At 34.5% G+C, this 18,566-nt stretch overlaps 1 protein-coding gene across 2 annotated transcripts; it reads left to right on the top strand.

The window, feature by feature from the left end:
- The first annotated feature begins 7,216 nt into the window (after positions 1–7,216).
- On the top strand, positions 7,217–14,751 carry RpS18 (ribosomal protein S18). Of its 2 annotated transcripts, XM_076459907.1 has the most exons (5): positions 7,217–7,356; positions 9,625–9,723; positions 11,600–11,686; positions 13,457–13,650; positions 14,629–14,751. In XM_076459907.1, the coding sequence occupies exons 1-5, from the start codon at positions 7,354–7,356 to the stop codon at positions 14,705–14,707; spliced, it is 462 nt and encodes a 153-aa protein (XP_076316022.1). In that variant the 5' UTR covers positions 7,217–7,353; the 3' UTR covers positions 14,708–14,751. The 2 variants fall into 2 exon arrangements, with proteins under 2 accessions (XP_076316022.1, XP_076316021.1); XM_076459906.1 differs by lacking the exon at positions 7,217–7,356 and having other exon boundaries at positions 9,616–9,723.
- The last annotated feature ends 3,815 nt before the right edge of the window (positions 14,752–18,566 follow it).

The following is an 18,566-nucleotide window of genomic DNA, read 5'->3' as shown; positions in this document are numbered from 1 at the left end:
GCAATTTTAAGCATCTCGAAACCTGTCTGGTGTTTATAAATTATTGGTATCACAAACTGGGTTTTATTTGTTTATACTTTGCCGACTGTGGTAACTAATACTCGGCCACAATCATTGTACCGGGTATTTATGACTCGTAACAAAATGGATTTCAATTATACGTCATATAAATTATGCGTCTATAAAATCAAACTAGATGTAGCAGTCTGAATAGTTAATTTATCTTGAAATGTTAAATTTGAAAAATGGAATTCTTCAAACTTTTCCATATTTAAAAATGATACAAAAACGTGTACAGAATGATCTACCAGCTTTTAAACTTGGAATATACTCTATTTGGGATAGATTTGTCCACTGTCTAGACTAGGAAATCAAGGTTTCACTAACGTTTAGGTGCCACAAATGCAAAACACGCTGATGAATGTGAAATGTGTATGTCTAGTTACATTCTTCAAAAACTTGTACTTTTTAAATTATTATATTATACTAGTTATTGTTTATCGCTTTATACTGCACACATACTTTTAAGTTTGTTCTTTTCGTCATGGTAAGGTATGGTTTCAGAGGGGTGGAACCTGTACACAGCAGGCTGAGATCAGTCCTCAGGTCTACACGAGGAAAGATCGTGAGGACGATCCTGTCTACTGCCGATGTTTTTTCAGTCTCAACCTGCCTGGCTTGAAACCCACGGAATCCAAAACAGTGGGATCCGACACAAAACATGAGCGTTCAAAGTGATCTTGTCAAAGCTTTGCATGGTGTGAAGGAGTCCAGTTCTTTCTATTGACCATCCACACCCACTGTCACCACTTTGCCGGTTCCTTCTCTTTGCACGGAAACGAAAAGAAGCTTTTGCCCGATGCCGAACCGTTTTTACAACCATAAGCAACGCAGTAAACCATGTTATCATAAAACAAACATAAAGTAGCAATATCAAGACAAAAAATAGTCTCACAAAGTATGTAATCCGAAAAAAGCACCGATAAATTTACATAAAACACCAGCACTGAAAGGAACACAATGGTCGGCGCGCAACGAAGCGTGTTTGGCAACTATTACGTCATAGTTGTAAAACGTCACGGAAACAGCCGAACGACCGAGCGGAACTTGAGTTCGAGGACTCGCATATTTTGTTTCATTTTTTACTCAAAAACTAAAGTGTTTAAAAATATGGCAACCACACAGGAATTATACCTAACCAAAATACAGTTTCTAAGGCAATTATTAAATTTTGAAAATTCACCTTTAAGGCTTTATGATTAAGTTGATTAAGATTAGACTTATACAACCCCTTCAAACATGTGGTGAGCTATCACTCAGTTACCTCTTTCTTTCTTTGTGAACCTGACGATGACCAAAGAAGGTCGAAACGTTGTTCGCTCCTCTACATAAAAAAAATTTTCTCGACCCATACCAGCCGTTTATATATATTTTTTTTACATCATATAGTCACTGCAGATGGTTCATGAAATACAGTTTCTTTTTATCTTTACATTATATAGTTCTGTGAAGACTTCTTGAACCTATGCATTTTTCTAACATCTGGTATATTATTTCCTCACCAAAGGTTTCGCATAAAGTTTAAGAACTCAGCATGTATACTTAACGTTGTGCGATTGTCAGAGTGATCTTGTAGGAACAGGCAAGTGTATGTTTACTTAAGACAAAGTGTATGTTTACTTAAGGTAAAGTGTATGTTTACTTAAGATAAAGTGTTTGTTTACTTAAGATAAAGTGTATGTTTACTTAAGATAAAATGTATGTTTACTTAAGACAAAGTGTATGTTTACTTAAGATAAAGTGTTTGTTTACTTAAGACAAAGTATTTGTTTACTTAAGATAACGTGTATGTTTACTAAAGATAAAGTGTATGTTTACTTAAGATAAAGTGTATGTCTACTTAAGACAAAGTGTATGTTTACTTAAGATAAAGTGTATGTTTACTAAAGACAAAGTGTATGTTTAATTTTTACCAGATTTCAAGAACTAATTATTAACGTCCTTCCACAATTTTCATATGATCAATTATTTGACACTTAGTGGCCACAGACATGCCTTATAGAATTAAGTTGTAAAGTCGCGGATCAAACTATACAATTGGTATAAGTCAAAAACAAGTCAGCTCTTGTAGTAGAAACATCATCTGAGTTCAAGTATTGTTACAATAGTAGCGGCCATTTTTTGCAACCGTCTTCACAATGACTCGGGGTTTGGTAAGTTGTGAATCAACATATAACGTGCTCCTTGGTTCAATCTATCATTCCACAAAGCCGGAACTTGCCTTACACGCAGTAAGCTTAGAATACTAATGATTATTACTTACCCAGTTCCAGTTCTTCCCATTAAGACAATGCTTGTCAGCACTTTCAAATATTGTTCACCACACTATAAGTTCTCACGACCTCTAACTTATCACAAAGTACTAAATTAAAATGTGACATACTTTGTTGTGATTTAAATATAAATCAAACTACAACTAGAGTAAATACAACATAAAATATATATATTTATCAAACCACAACTACAGTGAATACAACATAAAATAAATATATTCATTAAACCACAACTAGAGTGAATAACCATAAAATAAATATATTTATCAAACCACAACTAGAGTGAATACAACATAAAATAAATGTACTTATCAAACTACAACTAGAATGAATACAACATAAAATAAATATATTTATCAAACTACAACTAGAGTGAATACAACATAAAATAAATATATTTATCAAACCACAACTAGAGTGAATACAACATAAAATAAATATATTCATTAAACCACAACTAGAGTGAATAACCATAAAATAAATATACTTATCAAACTACAACTAGAGTGAATACAACATAAAATAAATATATTTATCAAACTACAAATAGAGTGAATACAACATAAAATAAATATATTTATCAAACTACAACTAGAATGAATACAACATAAAATAAATATATTTATCAATCTACAACTAGAGTGAATACAACATAAAATAAATATATTTATCAAGCCACAACTAGAATGAATACAACATAAAATAAATATATTTATCAAACTACAACTAGAATGAATACAACATAAAATAAATATATTTATCAAACTACAACTAGAGTGAATAACCATAAAATAAACATATTTATCAAACCACAACTAGAGTGAATACAACATAAAATAAATATATTTATCAAACCACAACTAGAGTGAATACAACATAAAATAAATATATTCATTAAACCACAACTAGAGTGAATAACCATAAAATAAATATACTTATCAAACTACAACTAGAGTGAATACAACATAAAATAAATATATTTATCAAACTACAAATAGAGTGAATACAACATAAAATAAATATATTTATCAAACTACAACTAGAATGAATACAACATAAAATAAATATATTTATCAATCTACAACTAGAGTGAATACAACATAAAATAAATATATTTATCAAACCACAACTAGAATGAATACAACATAAAATAAATATATTTATCAAACTACAACTAGAATGAATACAACATAAAATAAATATATTTATCAAACTACAACTAGAGTGAATAACCATAAAATAAATATATTTATCAAACCACAACTAGAGTGAATACAACATAAAATAAATATATTTATCAAACTACAACTAGAATAAATAATAATAACTAGTTAGGTTTTTGCTCTTGAATTTGTTGTATAATTGATAATACTAATTCACTATAATTCTGTTCTGTGGGGACCATTTATTGAGAAACACTGCAGTAGACCGTTCATGGGTTCGATTCCCCTCGGTGGGCTGAGCAGATAGCCCTTTGTGGCTTTGCTATATGAAAAACACACACACAGACCGTTCATGAGAACATTGACATTTCGAACATAAACTAAGATAAAATTACTACACGTGCGTCTAGCAGTTCCTGGATGTGTTAACAGAAACATAACTTGTCTAGCAACACTTCATATTATGCGAAAACAATTGTACAATTTTTCTTGAAATTAAAACCTTGTCTTAAACAAGCATTGAATTAAAAAGATTGGTTAAAAAGTACATTAAAATATGAATATCATATCTGTTTGTGTTATAATAGATTGGATAACTGTATAATAAATTAATGTTTTATAATAAATATGTTAACTTCAATACTGGCTCACATCAAAGAAATTTCTTTCGAAGCATCTAGTAATTTTATTATCAATTAATGTAACAGTAAATAGTATTTAATTATATTAAACAACAAACCTGAAACACAAGATATAAATCATGAAATCCTAATATGCTGTTTGTAACATTAAACAAAAGGCTACGGTTACTGAATAAGAGACATTCCATACTAAGGAACCCTAAGTTTGCTATAAGAAATTCCACGTTTTGATCAAAGAGGGGAAGTCTAAACAATATTAGTTAGTGTTACCTGCAATTTCTCAGTTTAAATTAAGAGCAGCAATACGAGTAAGTATACACTGTTGGCCAAAATCGTAAGGCCAATAAAGATAAAGAAAAAATATGCATTTTGCGTTATTAGATCCAACCACTTATTTGAGCAGAGCTTCGAAAGATGAAAATAAGAAAAGGGAAAATAAAAATAAAAACCTTATTTGGCATTTAATGGGGAAAATGTGAAGACTATGAAATTAGCCTAAATACAGGCTGGTCAAAAGTTTAAAACCGTACTAAAAAGAAGTTCTAAACAGGGTAGGAAATGCCCAACAAGAGGTCTCATTAGTGAGTTGCACGGCCATCATTGCGAATAACTTCACACGTTCGCTTTGGCATGGTCGATATAAGCGTTTGCAGAAGTCTGGCTGAAATGTTATTCCAAATGATGAAGATGGCTTCACGAAGATCATGCACTGTTTGGAATTGACGTCCATTTCTATAGACTTTTCTTGCCATCCACCCCAAACATTTTCAATGGGGTTCAGTTTGGGCGAACACGCTGGATGATAAAAAAAAATCACGTTATTTACCATAAAAAAGTCCTTTGTTCTGCGGCATTGTGGATTGCAGCGTTGTCCTGCTGAAAGATCCAGTCATTTCCACACAAGCGAAGACCTTCAGTCAATAAGGATGCTCTCTCCAACATGCAAATGTAGTCAGCTGCTGTTTGACGCCACTGTATAACCTGAAGCTCCACTGTTCCATGGAAGGAGAAAGCACCCCAGATCATGATAGAACCTCCTCCACTGTGTCGTGTAGAAAATGTCTCCGGTGGAAAATCCTTATCGTGATAGTAACGTTGGAAGCCATCTGGACCATCCGGGTTCAATTTTTTCTCATCAGAGAACAAAACCTTCTTCCACTTTTCTATGTCCCATGTTTGGTGCTTCTCAGCAAAGGTTAACCCAGCTATTTCGTGGTGTGGAAGGAGGCGTGGCCTTTGAAGATGTTTATGGTTTTTAAAGCATTTCTGTCGTAGATGCCGTCTTATTGTTCTTGAGCTGCATTTTGCGTCCTTAATGGCCTTAATCTGGTTCGACGATCGGCTGGTGTCTTGCCGGACAACCGGTCGAATCCTCCTGTTCAACGCCAGCAAAATTTTCTTGGGCCGACCATTTGAAATCTCGTTCCGTATCCCTTAGGGTCTTTTTAAGAAATTTGCAACAGCAGTTCTACTACGCCCAATCTCACCAACGATGACACGTTTAGAGAGACCTTGCTTTTGCAGCTCGACAATTCTGCCACGTTCAAACTCTGTCAACTTTTTAGCCTTTGCCGTGTTTTTACCCATTTGTAACACAGGATACATCAGTGGGAAATGTTGACAACGCTAATGCTTGAACACAAATGACTAAATTTTGTTACTTTTTTTACCGATTAACACTTCGTTTCACTATTTTCTTAAAGTTTTGACCAGCTAGTATTTAGGTTAATTTCATAGTGTTCACATTGCCCCTATTAAATTCTAAATTTTTTTTTATTTTCCCTTATCTTATTTTCATCTTTCAAAGCTCTACTTAAATAAGTGGTTGAGTCTAACAACGCAAAATGAACATTTTTTCTTTATGTTCATTGGCCTTAAGATTTTGGCCAGCAGTGTATATCCATTTGTGTAGTCCTGAGTGCATATTCTAAAATAAACCGGGCCTGGCATGGCCTAGCGCGTTAAGGCGTGCGCTTCGTAATCTGAGGGTCGCGGGTTCGCGCCCGAGTCGCGCCAAACATGCTCGCCCTCCCAGCCGTGGGGGCGTTATAATGTGATGGGCAATCCCATTATTCGTTGGTACAAGAGTTGGCGGTGGGTGGTGATGACTAGTTGCCTTCCCTCTAGTCTTACACTGCTAAATTAGGGACGGCTAGCACAGGTAGCCCTCGGGTAGCTTTGTGCGAAATTCCAAAAACCAAACCAAACTACAATAAACTAAAGCTAACTTTATAAGTGAAATATTGTCTCCGGATTTACAACGCTAAAATCAGGGGCTCGATTCCCCTCGGTGGGTTGAGCAGATAGCCCTTTATGGCTTTGCTATACGAAAAACACACACACATAAGTGAAATATAAGCGGAATTTACAGATAATATTTCGATATGGAAAGTTAATTTTGTTATAAAGAATGAAATGACACAAATAATAGTGGAGTAATTCTACTAGTTATGTGAAAACAATTATATTGAATTTAAAGCAAAAACTCAAACGATTTGGTTAGTTAAATAGTTTAGGATTCGGAAAGAGTTGACACCCCAAGATTTTATACGAATCAACAAATTTTAATAATTCAGCGTTCCCTGGTGGCACATTGGTAAGGCTGAGAGTTTATTAGGCTAAAAATCAGGTTTCGATAACAAATAGACTGTAGTGTAACTTTGGTTTTATAAACAAACACAATACAGTAGTTTAACTACGTAACTATTTCAACATATAACATTTTTCTTACCGTGAATGATTATCTATTGAATTTGGGAAGAAAAAAAAAGTTTATTTTGATGCATATCTTGGAAATTTTATACACAAAAATATGGATATTTAACAAGCTGCAGAATTTTAAAGAATTCCGAAAATTTCTGGGTGTATTTGGGTTATTTTTTTCTCAAGTTTATAGTCAACGTTAGGGGAAAACGAAAATTTTGTATAGTTAATTAAATCAGCCACAAAATAAATTACAAAATGCTGAATATTTATATTATTAATTCATTCTTATGGCACTGCAAAGTGATGTATATACAAAATATGTTAAAATTTTTTAATATATATTTATATCTAGAACGTGCCACGTTTTCCTTTATTTAAAGTTGCATGTTCAGTTCCCAACTGTCTTCTATGTTTACTCTTATTTACGTAGACCTGAATCGTAAAGTGAGATAGTTACATGTAACGCCCTCTACTTCCTTTTGTGCTAAGGACTTAAAGCTATCAGGAAAAATGGTTTGTACTAAGATTAAAATCAATATTCATCTCGTGTAATAATATAAATATTGGTTATATTTTATTTGTTAATGGCAGCTGTAGCTATTAAGGGGTATATTACGAGTAGTAAACTTAAATTTTATATGGAATATGTTTTTAACTTTTGGATCAATCCTCCAGATAGTGTGATTTTCAGCCATAACTAAGTCTAGGCCTAACTGACTTCTTATTTCTAGCTTGTTAGATTGATGGATAAACGTACTTAATGTACAATATGTGCTCCAAAATTAAAGGTTTTCGTGATTTTAAGTTAAAATTCAAATTTAATCGTAAAGAACCTTTTACCGTAGCATCGTTTGATGTTTAATTATTCGTAATATCATTCTAACTTTAATTAGTTTCTATCAACAATTACAAGTATCAGAATCTAAATTGTAACCATATTATCCTTATCAACATTTTTCAGTTCGTACATTTAGAAGTTCCAAAATAATTACAATAGACCCAGTGCTAGTTGTAATGTTTAGTTGGTAGTTTGAAAATTAGCAGTGCTGTTTTATTTGATATGCGTTGCAAACATTTTTAAAAATCTTGATTTGAAAGTGAGATGGTAATACCATTTCCTTGTCTCGACTTTATAATATTTGAGTATAATAATGGAAACAAAACATCCATTTTAAAGTGATAGTATAAGGGGTAATTATTTTTCACATCGTTATGTTACATAATAGAAAAGTGTATGTAGCACAGAATATATTACTAGTATATACTGCTATTGTTTTTATCGGTACCTGGGCTGAGAGATAATGGTAGTTTACAGGGGAAAACCCTATGGTCTGATTTCTCACAGGTGTGAACTCTGGTAGTGGGTGTTTAATGTATTGACCGTTTGTTATTTAGTACCAGAAATTGGTACTATGGTTATTGAATAGCAATACATTTTATATTAAAACCAAACACTTCCCTATTTTTATCATATAAGTACCAGTTAATATGGTTGTGAACATCAGTGGAGTCAATCACTTCCATCACTGAATGTATTAGAAATATTGCTAAGAGTTTGAGTAGACTTCAGGTTGTCTCGTTTTATTGTTAACCGCAGGGTACATCATAAAAGTACATAATATGAAAAATTTGTGGCTAGTTAAGATACATATAATGGCTGTTTTTAAAGCAGTATAAAGTTCATTTTTGTCTAGTTAACAGAAACTGACAATATTTGGTCTGTTAATTGTGACATGTATGTAAAGTTTGAATGTTTTAATATAATACTTGTTAATTGTACTACAGTTGTAGTAAATAAAAGCCACCAACATTTTGCGTGGAACAGTAGACTTTCAACAAAGTGTACATAATGTAACCACTGAGAACAACATGGGACCTGTTGGTCCATCTGGGATGTTCCATCCACTTCATGTGGAACAGTAAACTTTCAATAGAGTGTACATAATGTAACCACTAAGAACAACATGGGACCTGTTGGTCCATCTGGGATGTTCCATCCTCTAAACTAACTTAAAAAATGAAATCTTAAAGCCAGCTCTTATGATTCTTATACTTATCAAGTTATTTTCTTAAATTTACTGTCTACAACAGGACTAAACATTTGTGGTAGGAGACATCTTTATAAAAAATAATTGTATTTTTTTATGATGCTGGTTGATTTTTGCATGTTGTAGAGACAATAAATTTAAGAAAATAAGTATATGAAGGTTATGTCTACACTGATCTTTAATATATATGTTCAGCTGTGCTCTAGTCCTAACAGGACCGCTCCTGTTGTGGCCCACATTTAATTACCACCATAACTTATAAATGATGGATAATAACATGTTCTCCAGTCAAGACAAATGTTATCGGATATTTGCACAATTTGTTGAGTAAATCTTGACTTTTGGCTGGACATAGCAGTGTCTGTTTAAGTTTAAAGTATCCAATAAGGGAGTAATTTTCAACAGTTATTGATTTGGTCTTATCATCCGGGCGTTCAGACCCTCTGGAATGATTGTAAAATGAGAGATACTTTCTTTCCTCTTTGTGTTCGAGGACTGTCTTTTAAAATTCAGTTGAATATATTAGTTGTGCTTGGAAGTTTCAAGAAGTTGAGAATGTTTGAAAATTCCAGAGTAGCATGACTGACTGGTTACTGATTATTTGAGGGTCTAATGTATAGCTATTTTTGTTGAGGAATTATTAGAGTAGAATACAAAGACTGTTTTGTAGTTAGGGTTAAGTGTTAAAAAAATATTAAAATTTGTTTTATGAAACAATAATTCAATGTTCCAGTCTCTGGTAATTCCTGAAAAGTTCCAGCATATTTTGCGTGTTATGAACACAAACATCGATGGAAAAAGAAAAATCATGTTTGCTATGACGGCCATTAAGGTGAGAAAATGTTTTGAGTGTGGTGTACATTTGTTGGTCTGGTCCCTAATGTTGTTGTATTGTGTGTGGTGTGGTGTACGTTTGTTGGACTAGTTCCTAATGTTGTTGTATTGTGTGTGGTGTGGTGTACGTTTGTTGGACTAGTTCCTAATGTTGTTGTATTGTGTGTGGTGTGGTGTACATTTGTTGGTCTGGTTCCTAATGTTGTTGTATTGTGTGTGGTGTGGTGTACATTTGTTGGTCTGGTCCCTAATGTTGTTGTATTGTGTGTGGTGTGGTGTACATTTGTTGGTCTGGTCCCTAATGTTGTTGTATTGTGTGTGGTGTGGTGTGGTGTACATTTGTTGGACTGGTCCCTAATGTTGTTGTATTGTGTGTGGTGTGGTGTACATTTGTTGGACTGGTCCCTAATGTTGTTGTATTGTGTGTGGTGTGGTGTACATTTGTTGGACTGGTCCCTAATGTTGTTGTATTGTGTGTGGTGTGGTGTACATTTGTTGGACTGGTCCCTAATGTTGTTGTATTGTGTGTGGTGTGGTGTACATTTGTTGGTCTGGTCCCTAATGTTGTATTGTGTGGTGTGTATTGTGTTGGTGTGGTGTACACGTTTGTTGGTTTTGTTGTGTGTGTGGTGTGGTGTACGTTTGTTGGTCTGGTCCCTAATGTTGTTGTATTGTGTGTGGTGTGGTGTACATTTGTTGGACTGGTCCCTAATGTTGTTGTATTGTGTGTGGTGTGGTGTACGGTTGGACTGGTCCCTAATGTTGTTTGTTGGTGTGGTGTGGTGCACGCTTGTTGGTCTGGTCCCTAATGTTGTTGTATTGTGTGTGTGTGTGTGGTGTTGGACTGGTCCCCTAATGTTGTTGTTTGTTGGTCTGGTCCCTAATGTTGTTGTATTGTGTATTGTGTGTGTGGTGTACGCTTGTTGGACTAGTTCCTAATGTTGTTGTATTGTGTGTGGTGTGGTGCACGCTTGTTGGACGCCCCAATTTGTTGGTCTGGTCCCTAATGTTGTTGTATTGTGTGTGGTGTGGTGTACGTTTGTTGGACTGGTCCCTAATGTTTTGTTGTATTGTGTGTGGTGTGGTGTGTGCGTTTGTTGGACTGGTTCCCTAATGTTGTTGTATTGTGTGTGGTGTGGTGTACGCTTGTTGGACTGGTCCCTAATGTTGTTGTATTGTGTGTGTGTGTGGTGCACGTTTGTTGGACTAGTTCCCTAATGTTGTTGTATTGTGTGTGTGTGGTGTGTGGTCTGGTCCCTAATGTTGTTGTATTGTGTGTGGTGTGGTGTACTGTTGTTCCTAATGTTGTTGTATTGTGTTGTGTGTGGTGTGTTGGACTGGTTCCTAATATTTGTTGTATTGTGTGTGGTGTGGTGTACGTTTGTTGGACTGGTCCCTAATGTTGTTGTATTGTGTGTGGTGTGGTGTACGTTTGTTGGACTGGTCCCTAATGTTGTTGTATTGTGTGTGGTGTGGTGTACGTTTGTTGGACTGGTCCCTAATGTTGTTGTATTGTGTGTGGTGTGGTGTACGTTTGTTGGATTGGTACCTAATGTTAAGAACTGTTTCTCATGTTCTAAATACTGTTAACTTTGGTATTTATTAATACCTTCAGAAGACCAGAGTCATTATAGATTGTATGGTTTGTGTATTTTGAAGTCTACATTTTTGTTACTACTATTCAGAATAGCATGTTACTGAGTAAAGCAAGTTTCTTAAAGGTTTTTCACTTTATTATTATAAGTTGTTCTAATCTCTGGTGTTTTAATAGTATTCTAAAGCTAATCAAACTATGGAAACTATCCAAAGTTTTCCATACAACTAGATTGAGTCACTAAATGTGGTCTTTTTCTTCAACACTCCGTTACTAACAGGGCGTTGGTCGTCGTTTTGCTAACATCGTGTGTAAGAAAGCGGATGTCGACCTGAACAGAAGAGCAGGAGAACTGTCAGAAGAAGAGGTTTGTTTGTTTGTATTTGTTTAGACCAGTAAGGTTGAGTGAGTTATTGTTTACTTCAGGTATTATATGAAATGATTCTTGTTAGTTAACCACGTATCTTATGGTTAATGAAGGTAGTGTCATTTATGTCTTGAGTACTAGAAGGGGGGACCATCAAGTATGTTCTTAGTTTTATTAGCCCTATGTAGATGGGTCTTCCTGTAGTCTTCTCGACAGCCATGGTGTCGCATTTGTTGACTTGTATTATAAAATATAACCAAATGATTATTTTATAAATTTGTATCAAGTTGTAGATTAAAATTTAATTTTTGTGTTGTATATTAATTTCTCCATTTCAAAGTAAATATTAAACATTTCCAGACTGGTCACATGTCAGAGGCCATGTTGTCATGTTTGACTTGTACAATATTTTATTCAACTATTATATTATGAATGTGTGTGAATAAGTTTAGTATTATAATTCAGATTTTCTTATATATTACTCTCTTCATTTAAAATTAAATATTAAATCTATTAGTTTTTGTGTGTCGTCATGGTGTTTTGAATGCACCACTGTTACACACAATATAAACTCTAATTTTCTACAGATTATGAACTCAAAGTTCCAATGTTCATAAACTTCAATATGAAATAACCTCATGTGTTTTCTGTTTGACAAAATATCGGTCATGTACTGAATCAAACACACTGGCTTCACTTTCCATGGGGCCCGGCATGGCCTAGTGCGTAAGGCATGTGACTCGTAATCCGAGGGTCGCGGGTTTGCGCCCGCGTTGCGCTAAACATGCTCGCCCTCCCAGCCATGGGGGTGTATAATGTGACGGTCAATCCCACTATTCGTTGGTAAAGAATAGCCCAAGAGTTGGTGGTGGGTGGTGATGACTAGCTGCCTTCCCTCTAGTCTTACACTGCTAAATTAGGGACGGCTAGCACAGATAGCCCTCGGTCCATGTTGGCTGATTCAATAAATATATTAATACCTCGGAAAATATAAAGTTATTGTATGTTAATTTATCAGTATTGGTAATATGAGAAATTAGTGTGGGTCTGCATGTGACCTGTGTCAGTAACGCTAATCCAAATTGTCTCAATAGTTACTTTAAAAATAATTCAACTACCCAAATTTGTAATTATTTTAAATACAGTTTTTGTCATCTTCAGAATAATTTTAATCAGTATGTTTTAAAATTGTACATAGGACTGTAGTCCACTAAATGTATGTTTTAGTAACCATTCTTGTTAACAATATAACTACCACTTTCTGTCTACCAGTTCTCAGTGTTTAAAGACACCAACTCCATTTTAACGATTCACTAAAACATGATTTATTGTTTGTGATTTATGTCTGAAACTTTTGTTTAGCAAGTAATAAGTTATATTTTAAAACAATTTTAAATTTAGAATATTGGGCTACTATTGACTGTTGGAACTTGTTTCGTTCTGATTTGCTTTAAAACATTATGTAATGATATTTTGTAGTGTATTAGTTTATTTGAAATTCACACCAGTTTTATAAACAACACAAGTTCAAATGGTCATAGTGATATCTTTGTAGACTGTACACTATGGTGTAGTAGCATCCAGTTTTCATATATTTTGTTAACCTCTAGAACCAACAAATATTTTCCATGGTGTTAGTGCCTAGTTATAAACATTTTATGAATGGTAGTAGTCCAACTCTAGTATTAATAAAGAGATCTTATGTTATTTCTCTTACATGTGTGTGAAGCCTTGGTAAGTTGCAGGAGTGGAATTGTTTTTTCTCACTAGGTGGAGAAATTGGTGACCATTATGACTAACCCCCGACAGTATAAGATTCCTGACTGGTTCCTGAACAGACAGAAAGATGTGAAGGATGGTAAATACAGCCAGGTTGTATCTAATGCTCTGGATAACAAGCTCCGAGAGGACTTGGAAAGATTGAAGAAAATCCGAGCTCACCGTGGACTGAGACATTTCTGGGGGTGAGTCAACATTTGATGTTTGGAAATCTTGTTTATAAATGTTTAATATTTTCATCAACTGTATGCAATACAATGTTTGAATGAAAAACATAATACTTGAATATAGACAGAACTGTCTAGTTTTTCGTGGTTAATTTTATGATTTCTTAAAATGAAAGTGCCAAAATACCCAGTTTTTTTGTTTTTTATATAGTCCTAGAAGAGCACTAGTATTGTGAACATAACTGTAATCTGTCAATTTTAATAGTTGTATTGGTCACAAACATTTTCATTTAAATAATAGGCCTAAAGTTATTAATTATTAGAAAACATTAAGTTATGGTCTGTTTGTATAACATAACAAGGGTTGTACAGATCTGTTGTATGTACTCTTGAGTTATTTTGTAATACCACTGGTGCATCTTTGTAATAGAGAAACATGATAATATCAAAGATAATATTCAGTTGTTTGATTTCTTCTACACTCAATATTGTGAGTCATGAGGACTGTTGTTTCTTGTATGTTTGTTGAAGAATGTAAAATATTAGGTGTCCAGAACTATTCTGAGAAGTTGTGTGATATTAAATGTTCTGTTTGGCTACTTGACAGCCCCAGTAAAACAAGCATTATCTACATTTCAGATTAAGAAACATGATGCAGGGTATTATGATATTTGGAGGAAAACAGGGTTTCATATTGGTTTAATGTAGAGAAGTTGATAAAGTTATATAAACAGTACCCAGCACTGTTGGGAAGTGTTTGTTCACTAAGAAACAAGTTTTGTAAATAACATATCATTCATTGAAATATAGTTATAGTGGTATGTCAACATAAAGACACTGGTATAAATTAAGAGTTAGTAATAGTTTAAATACATGTTCGTGTTTAAAGACTACTTTTCATACATTCTTTTGTAATACAGTGACAGTTTATCACATGTTATGTGATTCCTTCTCCCAGTGTGACAATATGTTAACTGTTCTTATTATATTTTGCAGTCTCCGTGTTAGAGGACAGCACACAAAAACAACGGGTCGTAGAGGAAGGACAGTTGGTGTGTCGAAAAAAAAGAATTAGTTCTTTGTATATCTGAACAATTAAAGGTTTTGAATCACTTGAAAGTCTTGTTTTGGTGAAACAGATGTGGAATATTATTATATCTAACAGAAACATGATTTAACATTGTAAACTTGATTTTCTTCAGTCTTATTAACTAGTTGATGTAAAAATATTTAAAAATAATATCCATAGAAAACTTTCCTTCTTAAGTTTTATGTTATTGTGTAACTTCATAATTACCTAAAATTATTAATGATTCTATAACATTATCAAAATCGCTGATTTATTTAACCCACGAAAACTCCATTTTGACCATTTCATCTGGTGGAAAGTTCAACACGTCAGGTTGGAATGTTGATCAACTAGAAATCACTGGTGGAAAGTTCAACATGTCAGGTTGGAATGTTGATCAACTAAAAATCACCACTGGAGGTTCAACACGTCAGGTTGGAATGTTGATCAACTAGAAATCACCACTGGAGGTTCAACACGTCAGGTTGGAATGTTGATCAACTAGAAATCACCACTGGATGTTCAACACGTCAGGTTGGAATGTTGATCAACCAGAAATCACCACTGTGATTTTCAACATGTCAGGCTGGAATGTTGATCAACTAGAAATCACCACTGGAGGTTTAACACGTCAGGTTGGAATGTTGATCAACTAGAAATCACCACTGGAGGTTCAACACGTCAGGTTGGAATGTTGATCAACTAGAAATCACCACTGGAGGTTCAACACGTCAGGTTGGAATGTTGATCAACTAGAAATCACCACTGGAGGTTTAACACGTCAGGTTGGAATGTTGATCAACTAGAAATCACCACTGGAGGTTCAACACGTCAGGTTGGAATGTTGATCAACTAGAAATCACCACTGGATGTTCAACACGTCAGGTTGGAATGTTGATCAACCAGAAATCACCACTGTGATTTTCAACATGTCAGGCTGGAATGTTGATCAACTAGAAATCACCACTGGAGGTTTAACACGTCAGGTTGGAATGTTGATCAACTAGAAATCACCACTGGAGGTTCAACACGTCAGGTTGGAATGTTGATCAACTAGAAATCACCACTGGAGGTTCAACACGTCAGGTTGGAATGTTGATCAACTAGAAATCACCACTGGAGGTTTAACACGTCAGGTTGGAATGTTGATCAACTAGAAATCACCACTGGAGGTTCAACACGTCAGGTTGGAATGTTGATCAACTAGAAATCACCACTGGATGTTCAACACGTCAGGTTGGAATGTTGATCAACCAGAAATCACCACTGTGATTTTCAACATGTCAGGCTGGAATGTTGATCAACTAGAAATCACCACTGGAGGTTTAACACGTCAGGCTGGAATGTTGTTAAATTAGAAATCACCATTGCAGGTTTGACATGTTAGATTGGAATGCTGTAAAACTTCAATTGTCACTTTGGAAGGTTGACAACTTGGCAGGTTGATTGGGTTAAACTACACTGTAGGGTTAACATGTTTGGTTGGAATGTCGTTAAAACTACACTGGTCACTACTACAAGGTTAATGTAACTTGTCAGATTGGAATATTCAATGATGTAGAGAAACCCACTTGTTGCGAAATTTATACCAAAAACATCGTCGGTGAACGAGCCGTTTTTGCTATAGATTGGAATATTCTTAAATTTCACTCATCACTACTACAAGATTGATGTAACTTGTCAGATTGGAATATTCTTATACCTCACTTGTCACTACTACAAGATTGATGTAACTTGTCAGATTGGAATATTCTTAAATTTCACGGATTAGTACTACAAGGTTAATGTAATTTGACAGTTTGGAATATTCTTAAATTTACCTGGTCACTACTGCAAGGTTAATGTAACTTGTCAGATTGGAATATTCTTAAATTTCACTGATCACTACTACAAGTTTAATATAATTTATCACATTGGAAAACACTTAAATTTTACTGGTCACTGTTGGAAGGTTGGTTTGTTTGATTCTTAAATTCCACACGTTAATAATGTTAGGTTATTAGAAATACCGTTAGAGAACTGTTTCAAATACCTGTGAAATGGTATCTGACCGAACAAGGTGAACGTTATTTGTCAACATAAAATATTACAAGGTTTCAATTCACAGTTGCATCACATGTGTCTGAGACGGGAAACCACATGGTACCATTTTTTAACATTTAAAACCAGTTTATAATGTAACTACGTTTGTACAACTAGCGCCACCTCTAGTTTATATTGGTTACTAGTATCTGGATAAGAACAGCGTAGGAAGAGTTGTTCACTTAGCATCAGTAACAGGAGTTGCTATCTTAATAAAATCATCTGTGCATGAAGACCGGGTCCAAATTTTCATTGTTGATCATCCTTTTCTGTTTATCATCAGAGACAAGGTCAGCGGCATGATCTTATTCATGGGTTCTATGAACGAGTTGAAGCTCTAACAAAGACTTTTATTTTTACTTCATGTTACTATTGTTTTTAATACCTGCACGATAACCATAATAATTCGTGTCTTAGATCTGTTAAAACAGTCTCAAAACTTTAAGGGATATATGCAAAAGCAAACATGTAGTTTATAACAGTAACTAAATAATCATTACTTGTACTGACTTATTCTGTTTATGTTTACTCTGAGTTATGAACGAACTACGGCAGATAGAACATATTCTTGTGACGAGTTATACAAACCAAACGGTAGAATATATATATATATATATACTCAAGTGGACGGTATAACGTAAAATATTACTGACACAAGGAGGCAGTGATAGGTGGTCACTACTACAAGGTTAATGTAACTTCTCAGACTGAAATATTATTAAATTTCAATTGTCACTACTACAAGGTTAATGTAACATGTCAGACTGAAATATTATTAAATTTCAATTGTCACTACTATAACGTTAATGTAACTTTTCAGATTGGAATATTCTTAGATTTTACTGATCACTACTACAAGGTTAATATAACTTGTGAGATTGGAATATTCTCAAATTTCAGTGGTCACTACTACAAGGTTAATGCAACTCTTCAGATTGGAATACACTTAAATTTCACTGGTCACTGCTGGAAGGTTGGTTTGTTTGATTCTTAAATTGCACACGTTAATAAAGTTAGGTCATTAGAAATACCTTTATAGATCTGTGTTTCAAATGAAGCAGAGGGACCTGTGAAAAGGTATCTGAACGAACAAGGTGAACGTTATTTGTCAGCATAAAACATTACAAGGTTTCAATTCACAGTTGCATCACATGTGTCTAAGACAGGAAACCACGTGGTACCATTTTTTAATATATTTAAAACCAGTTTATAATGTAAACTCCGTTCGTACAGCTAGCGCCACTTCTAGTTTATATTGCTTATTAGTCTCTGGATAAGAACAGCGTAGGAAGAGTTTTTCTTCACTCAGCATCATCAGAAACAAACATATCTGGTTCAACAGTAAGTATTTTTGATACATAATGATTCAATGTAGGTTTCTAACCTAGACTAACATGTAATATAAGTGAAGTTATTATGTGGTTTGTTGATTTTGAATTAAGATTTGTGTTATTTAATAATATTTCTCCTTATTTTAGTGACCTCTAGGCCCGGCATGGCCAAGCGTGTTAAGGCGTGCGACTCGTTATCTGAGGGTCGCGGGTTCGCATCCCCGTCGCAGCCCATTTAGCCGTGGGAGCGTTATAATATTTCGGTCACTCCCACTATTCGTTTGTACAAGAGTTGGCGTCGGGTGGTGATGACTAGCTGCCTTCCCTCTAGTCTTACACTGCTAAATTAGGGACGGTTAGCACAGATAGCCCTCGAGTAGTTTTGAGCTAAATTCCAAAACAAACAAACATTAGTGGCCTCTATGTAGAGGAGTTGGTACTAATAAAGTTAT

Source organism: Tachypleus tridentatus, chromosome 10, assembly GCF_004210375.1.
Source record: "Tachypleus tridentatus isolate NWPU-2018 chromosome 10, ASM421037v1, whole genome shotgun sequence".
In the NCBI taxonomy this organism is placed as follows: domain Eukaryota; kingdom Metazoa; phylum Arthropoda; class Merostomata; order Xiphosura; family Limulidae; genus Tachypleus; species Tachypleus tridentatus.
This window is presented reverse-complemented; position numbering and strand designations above follow the sequence as displayed.

Coding starts and splice junctions, on each gene's coding strand:
- RpS18 (XM_076459906.1), top strand. CDS start 9,616: ATGTTCCAGTCTCTGGTAATTCCTGAAAAGTTCCAGCATATTTTGCGT. Junction 11,687..13,456: donor GAGAACTGTCAGAAGAAGAG/GTTTGTTTGTTT, acceptor TTTTCTCACTAG/GTGGAGAAATTGGTGACCAT. Junction 13,651..14,628: donor GGACTGAGACATTTCTGGGG/GTGAGTCAACAT, acceptor TATATTTTGCAG/TCTCCGTGTTAGAGGACAGC.